This window comes from Benincasa hispida, chromosome 8, assembly GCF_009727055.1.
Source record: "Benincasa hispida cultivar B227 chromosome 8, ASM972705v1, whole genome shotgun sequence".
In the NCBI taxonomy this organism is placed as follows: Eukaryota; Viridiplantae; Streptophyta; class Magnoliopsida; order Cucurbitales; family Cucurbitaceae; genus Benincasa; species Benincasa hispida.
Window position 1 is genome coordinate 32,526,016 of NC_052356.1, and position 7,927 is coordinate 32,533,942.

The following is a 7,927-nucleotide window of genomic DNA, read 5'->3' on the forward strand; positions in this document are numbered from 1 at the left end:
TAGTACAACATTTTTCTATCTTTGAAAATTTCTCTAATAATAATAATAACCAAAATTAAATTTATTACTTGTTGTGAATTTGAGGAGCATAACGGCGTACAATGANAAAAATGATGGATTTCTCCACTTTCTCCAATCTTTTTGAATTGATCACTAATATGTGTGTATCTTTCAAAACCCACCAAATGTCACAACTTATAGGCAATTTGGCAAGTAGAAGGATTATAATACTCTCTCTTAGATGTCCATTATATATGAAATATGTCCCACTAAATCTTAATAGGAAAAACCCACTAGGAAAACTATCTCAGTAAAGGAAAAAGAGTACTACGTATTTCATGTAATCTGATACTCTTAAAAAGTATATTTACTATCCCTCGTGAAAATATCATTTGAGATCTCTATGAGTTGTCGCACTCCAATGTTGTGCACCAGTTTTCAAAGATTGCGGTAGGTAAAGCCTTTGTAAATAAGTCTGTCATGTTATCTTTCAAAAAGATTTGTTGTACAGTGATGTCATCATTTCCTTCAAGATCATGAGTGTAAAAAAGTTTCAGTGAAATATGTTTTGTTCAATCTCCTTTAATATGCATGCTATGTTGTTTTAATATAATATCATTGGAAGATTTTTACTAGAAAACAAACAACATGTTCCATGAATTTGCTGAGTCATTAATCTTAGTCATACACATTCTTGACTAGCCTCATGAATTGTAAGAATTTTAGCATGATTTGAGGAAGTGGCTGTTGTGGTCTATTTCACTGATCGTCATGATATAACAGATTTTTTACATGTGAACAAATAACCTATTTGAAATCTAGCTTTGTGTGAATCAGATAAATATCCATAATTTACATAACCAACTAGATCAAAATTTGATTCATTTGAATAAAACAAACCCATGTCTATCGTACCTCGAAGATAACGAAGTATATGCTTAATTCCGTTCCAATGTCTTTTTGTTGGAAAAAAACTATATCTTGTTAATAGTGTTACTGAAAATACAATATCTTTTCTTGTATTATTAGCAAGATACATAAGTGCACCAATTGCACTAAGATATGGTACTTCAGGACCAAAAAGTTCTTCATTTTACCTCAAGGTCAAAATATATCTTTTTTCACATCTAGTGAACAAACTTCCATTGGAATGTTCAATTGATGTGCTTTGTCCATATAAAATCTTTTCAAAACTTTTTTTGTATAAGTTGACTAATAAACAAATATCCCATTTCCTAAATGCTCAATTTGTAAGCCAAGGCAAAATTTTGTTTTTCCAAGATCTTTAATCTCAAATTCTTTCTTAAAATATTTTATTGCTTTTGAAAGCTCTTCAGAAGTCCCAATTATATTTAAGTTATCAACATATACAATTATAATTGCAAATCTTGACTATGATTTCTTTATAAAAACATACGGATATATTGGATTATTTTGATATACTTTTTTCAATAAATATCCACTCAAACGATTGTACCATATTCATCTTGATTGTTTCAATCCATATAGTGATCTCTATAACTTTATTGAATTCAATTCTCGTGAATTTGATTTATATGCTTCAAGTACCTTAAGTCCTTCTAGATTATCACATAAATATCATTATCAAGAGATCCATATAAATATATTCTAACTACATCCATAAGATACATATCTAGACTTTCATACATAGTCAGACAAATTAATTAATATATTTGTATGTAATTACATCTACCATCAGAGAATACGTCTCCTCATAATCAATACCCGATGTTTATGAAAAACCTTGTGTAACTAGTCTTGCTTTATATCTTGTGACCTCATATGTTCATTTCTTTTTCTCACAAACACCTATTTGTATCCTACAAGTTTGACACATTCTAGTGTTTGGATGACTAGTCCAAAAACTTGGCGTTTTAAAAGTGAATTTAATACTTCCTCAATACCTTCTTTCCACTGAAACCAATCTTTTCTATGTAGACATTATTCAATAGATTCTGATTATGAATCCTCATTTTTAGATATAATATCAAGAGCAACATTATATGAAAAAATGTTGTTAATAACTACATGAGTTCAGTTCCATCTTTTTCCTGTCATGACATAGTTTATTGAAATTTCATTAGTATCTTTATATATTTTACCTTCTTCATTAGTCATGTCATGAATTTCTTCATAGGTATTTACATCCTCAACCAAGTCTTCTTGACTATTAATTATGTTTCTTTTTCGAGGTTTTTTATTTTTGGAACCCACTAGTCTACCACGCTTCTAGAGTGTTCCAAACAGGTTCCAAATTCATTAGTGACAACATGTTGTGTTGGGATATCAATTTTCAATGGAACATTTATAGCATGTATATGTGACTTAGTTACTTTTTTCGCATCTGGTAACTGATTTTCTATATTTTGCAAATGAATTATCTTCTGAATTTCAAGTTCACATTGATCTGTACGAAGATCTAAATGAGATAATAACAATGCATTTCATATAATTATTTTTTTCAAATGTTGAAAATTTTGTCTTATTAAAATGACAATCAATAAATGGTACAGTAAATACATCACCCATCAGGGGTTCAAGATATTTGATAATTGATAGGAAATGATTGGAACATATAATGCACATGTTCCTAACCTCGTTTCAATTTTATCGGATGTCTCCAAAGAGACATAAGTGCTTAATTTCCATATGGGTAGAAAACTTATTTAAATGCATGCAAGGATAACATAATATTAAAAAGAAATGTTATACGCAACTATTAATTTTCATTAGTATGAGTGATTTTACATTTCTCATATTTGCCTATTTTTCTCTACTAAAATAGGAACGAATTATGTAATAATATTTTTTTTTGCTATTCGATAAGATTTTAGGAGAAGATAAAATAATTTGATTTAGGTGATTTTTAATTTATTTTAAATAATAATCTAGTGAAAACACACCGCTATAAATTAGCGGTGGAGAGTATAAATTGATTCATTTATAAAAATTTAGAGATTAAATTATAATCTAAAGTACGATTATAATTTGATATTTTTCATTATAGAATATATAAATTGATATTTTCCCTTCAACCACGTTACAATGGATACAAAATATCATAAAACCATATTTTAAGATCATCTAGTTCAAAACAGAAATACTTTTATTTTCTTTATTTTATCTATTCTTTTTTTTCTTTTAAAAATTTCTCCATAGACTTTGACAAATTAATTTTTTCCAATAACTATATGAAGAAGAAAATGAACTTTCTCAATCAATTACATAAATAATTGCCGTGCATGGAATTTTCTTTGTTCAACATTTTAAAGCTTTGACATTTGTTGTTTCTTGAGCTCAAAACAAAGCTGCCTCTTTAACAATATAAATAATCAAGTTCTCTCATTTATTCCCAAACACAAAACCAAACATGAAGTCTCAAATTACCTCGTTTGCTTGTATTTTTATTGTCTTGTCTTTTGCATGGGCAGCTTCAGCTGACAACCATGAAGCTTTTCTCCATTGTCTGTCTCTTCATTACCCCAACACCTCTTCCATTTCAAAGATCATTTACACTCCAACAAACCCTTCATACTCTTCAGTTTTGAACTTCTCAATTCACAACCTCAGATTCACATCTCCTAAAACTCCAAAGCCTCAAGTCATTATCACACCGTTCCAAGTTTTTCAAGTTCAAGCATCCATCATATGTGCCAAAAACACTGGCTTTCAAATTCGAACAAGAAGCGGCGGCCACGACTATGAGGGACTTTCTTATGTCTCTGACGTCCCATTTGTCGTTGTTGATCTTATAAACCTCCGGTCGATTAGTGTCGACGTGGAAAACAACGTTGCATGGGTGCAATCTGGAGCCACCATTGGCGAACTCTACTACAGAATCGCCGAGAAAAGCAAAACCCTAGGGTTCCCAGCTGGGGTTTGTCCGACCGTTGGTGTCGGTGGACACTTCAGTGGTGGTGGCTATGGGTTGATGCTACGTAAATTCGGCCTCGCCGCAGATAACGTGATCGACGCTTACTTCATTGACGTGGATGGTAAGCTCCACGACCGAAAATCAATGGGGGAGGATGTGTTTTGGGCCATTAGAGGAGGTGGAGGAGCAAGCTTTGGAATTGTTCTTGCATGGAAAATAAAGCTTCTCCCAGTTCCACCAACTGTGACTGTTTTCACAGTCACAAGAAATTTGGAACAAAACGCCACAAACCTCATTAACCAATGGCAATATATCTCTAGCAAACAAGATGAAAACCTTTTCATCAGAATCATATTAAGAGGCATAAACACAACAAATTCTCAAGATGGAAACAAAAGAACAATAGAAGCTGCTTTCAACTCCTTGTTCCTAGGAAAAATCGAACAACTTCTTCAAATAATGCAAGAAACTTTCCCAGAACTAGGATTAACAAAGGAAGATTGCATTGAAATGAGTTGGATTGAATCCATTCTCTATTTTGCTGGCTTCTCAAGAGGGCAACCATTAAATGTTCTTCTAGATAGAAGACCATTATTCCCCAAAAGATTTTTCAAAGCCAAATCAGACTATGTAAATGAGCCAATCCCAAAAGCTGGCCTTGAGGGCATATGGGAACTGTTCAATGAAGAAGAGGCAGAAGCTGCAGAGATGATTTTGAGCCCTTATGGTGGAATAATGGACAAGATTTCGGAGTCGGAGATTCCATTCCCACATCGAGAAGGAAATCTTTACAAGATTCAGCATTTGGTGTATTGGGAAGAAGAAGGTGAAGATATTGCTCAAAGACATATAAATTGGATTAGGAAGCTTTACAGCTACATGGCTCCTTTCGTTTCCAAGAATCCGAGATTAGCATATATCAATTATAGAGACCTGGATATTGGAATGAATGAGAAAAATGGTAGAAACACGAGCTACAGTGAAGCAAGCGTATGGGGAGTTAAATATTTCAAGGGTAATTTTAAGAGGTTGGTGAGTGTAAAAACTAAGATTGATCCTTCTAATTTCTTCAAGAATGAGCAGAGCATTCCTTCTCTTTTGCCATGGTGGAAGAAGAGGGGTTATTAGATGTTTGGAAATATGATTGTGTGTTGAAGAAAGCCCCAACGAATGGATGTGGTTACAAAGAAAGTAAAGGGGGCTTTCTACTTTGGTTTATATACTTCATGCCTTAATAAAATTGTTGCCTTTATATTCTTCACATTCATGTATCAATTTGTTTATGGGAAAAAAAAGCTTATGTAAGTCATCTTCTATTTTGTGATAAATAAATCAATCCTAGTTCAAATAACTTTTGCCATATATACTTTCTTTGAACTTTTAGGCTTTCCATAGTTTTTTGTTAAATTATTTTTTAACTCCCCATATTTTCAAGGTAAGTTAAGGTTAATTGTCATTGGAAGACTAATTTAGGATGATTGGTTTAAATAACACTACAAGAAAAATAGCTTTCAGTGACAAGTAAAACGCGTTGCTAAAAATAAAAAAAACGTCATTAAAAAGTATTAAAATGCATAGAATAGTGTTGCTATGAATGTTGCGGTAGCCATGTAGTTGAAACTTTTAATGACATATTGTACACCAATAAAACGTGACTTTTATTGATGCTAACGCGTTACTAAAAGTGTATTTTAGCAACATATATTTTGTCTCTATTTGTTTTATAGAATGACGGTAAAAATTCGACTCTAAAAGTTAAGTTTTAGCAACATATAAGATTGTTACTAAATGTGGATCAATGATCATTATAAGTATCTTTTGCAACATATGTAAGCGTCGGTAAAAATATTTCATTAATTAAAAAATAATACTCAATTTAATATATAAACCTGTTATCATTAGTACAAAACTATGCTAGAATGTCAGTCGAAAACTGACATTATAAGGGTATTGATCGTCATCGAAGAAAGTTGACTAACAAATATTTATATGGATATATTAAAAGTAATAAGATATTTGTATACACAAACTTCAACAAACATAACAATAAGTAATTCAATTCAACAAAATTAATATAATTATTCGTTTCTCCACAAGCTATATTCAACTTACAAAGATAAATAAATTTGGTAACTATAATAAGTACAAGACTCTAAAACCTTAAAATTACTTGTTGACCCTAAATAATTATTGTCTTTTTTAGCTTAAATACTTCATAAAGTCCCATCATCAGTTACAAAACACCTAATTTTTTTCTAATGAAGTCGTCGACATCACTACACCCAACTTGAACTCAAGCAAGCAACCCCAACCTTTGATTCTTTAGCCTTTTGGTAACTTGCTTCCTACCTAGAATATTTTTGTTCTTGGTCCCTAAAAGAAGAAAAACACAATTTAAACTTAGTCACATATTTTTCAACACTTAATATAATCCAATACTTGAACTCGAATTTTTTTTATAAAAAAAAAACAAACTAGGATTTTGATGTATATCATTGTACTGGCTCATGAAACTAAATTCAAAGAAATCTGTTTTTTAGTATGCTATGCATGTAATAAAGAGTAAAAAGTCATATACACTATTAAGTTATTGCAGAGATATAAAAATAGTAAAATGCAAGAAAAATAAAGATTAAACAGCTTAAAAAAAAAAAAAGAACTTACATTGAAAATTTGTCGATAGATTGGCACCAATCATTTTGAATGCCACCAATGAAATATGTAAACAAAAACAACTAAGAAATACCCGTGAAAGTTAGAACCCAAATATCAAAATAAAAAATACATTCATGAAATAACAAACAATGGAAGTTGGCCGCAAAATGGTATAGGAATGAAAACAACGCACCATACTTTCAAACATTTCTATTAAAAACTCAAACAAAACAAAACCCCCAAATGAGACTTACACAACTTCCGATGGCAAAAGAATCTACAAAACTAGGGACGAACATCCGATGGCAAATGAATCTAGGAACGATTATCAAAATCAAAATGAACAAACACTTGAAATCCAACTCCTTACGAAGTATATAAAAATCATGTTCGACATAGCATACTAAACAAAACTCATTAAGATAGAAACAAATCTCAATAAAAGTCATGAACACCTTATCAACAAAATTATAGGACAATAACATAGCAAAAGATATTGGAGAGAGGGAGGTCAAAAGCACAGCCGTCTTCTATCAACATCATAACACACTTCCAAATTCTTAATTTCAAGAGATAGAGATAGAGAGTTATTTTCCAACATAAGAAAATGTTAAAGAAAAATATAATACCATGGATTGAAGACGATATTCCTTTCAGCGGTTGTCTGAGAAGGTGGATGAGAAGGGCAAAATCAGAAAAAGTGTGAGAAACGCTCTAGTCCATGTTCAATCTTCCTACCACTTCTAAAAAGTTAATGAATAATTTCTGCATAATCTTGTTTACGGATTATTAATCAGCTAGATGATCTAAGTTTATAAATACAAGAAAAATATTAAAATAGAAACCAAGTAAGAACACAACTCAAAATCGGTAAAACTGAGAAGCAAATGTACTTGGGCTTACTAGACCATCTTCAAAGGAAATCTCAGCAAATCTGAAGAGCATAGCATTTAATGTACAAGAAATTTGACGCTTCCTTTTCCATGGCAATTGCAAATCTGAAGAGCATAAGCATTCAAAAGGAAATGATATCGAGATAGATGCCGGAGGGATCGATTTCGGGAGTGAGGGAACAAAGAGGGGAAGGAGATTGGGGAAATAAAAAAAAATGGGGTTTAGGGAGATCAAAGATAGAAAAGAAAGAGGGAAAGGGGAGAGCGAAAACGAAAAGATGGGCTTAAAATTTGGAAGGATGGGAGTTAAAACTGAACCGACATTCCTGAGATATAACATAGACACTTAGGTCACATAGACAATAGTGTACATAACACTTAGATTATTAATTCTTGAGATATGACATTCGTGTCACACAACATTATTACACAAGTATATATACCGTATGTATCTCATAAATAGGGATGATAAAATTCCCCACGG

The 7,927-nt window shown here is 31.6% G+C and overlaps 1 protein-coding gene and 1 non-coding gene across 2 annotated transcripts; one reads left to right on the forward strand and one right to left on the reverse strand.

The window, feature by feature from the left end:
• The first annotated feature begins 3,358 nt into the window (after nt 1-3,358).
• On the forward strand, nt 3,359-5,257 carry LOC120083400 (berberine bridge enzyme-like 18). The gene has a single exon (XM_039039154.1). The coding sequence runs from the start codon at nt 3,392-3,394 to the stop codon at nt 5,021-5,023; it is 1,632 nt and encodes a 543-aa protein (XP_038895082.1). The 5' UTR covers nt 3,359-3,391; the 3' UTR covers nt 5,024-5,257.
• Nucleotides 5,258-7,436: 2,179 nt separating this feature from the next.
• On the reverse strand, nt 7,437-7,559 carry LOC120084306. Its single transcript, XR_005483669.1, has one exon. It is a non-coding gene; the product is annotated as a small nucleolar RNA snoR77 (small nucleolar RNA).
• Between the last annotated feature and the right edge of the window lie 368 nt (nt 7,560-7,927).

Bases quoted from the DNA above. Each gene is read 5' to 3' on its own strand.
- LOC120083400 (XM_039039154.1), top strand. From the start codon at position 3,392: ATGAAGTCTCAAATTACCTCGTTTGCTTGTATTTTTATTGTCTTGTCT.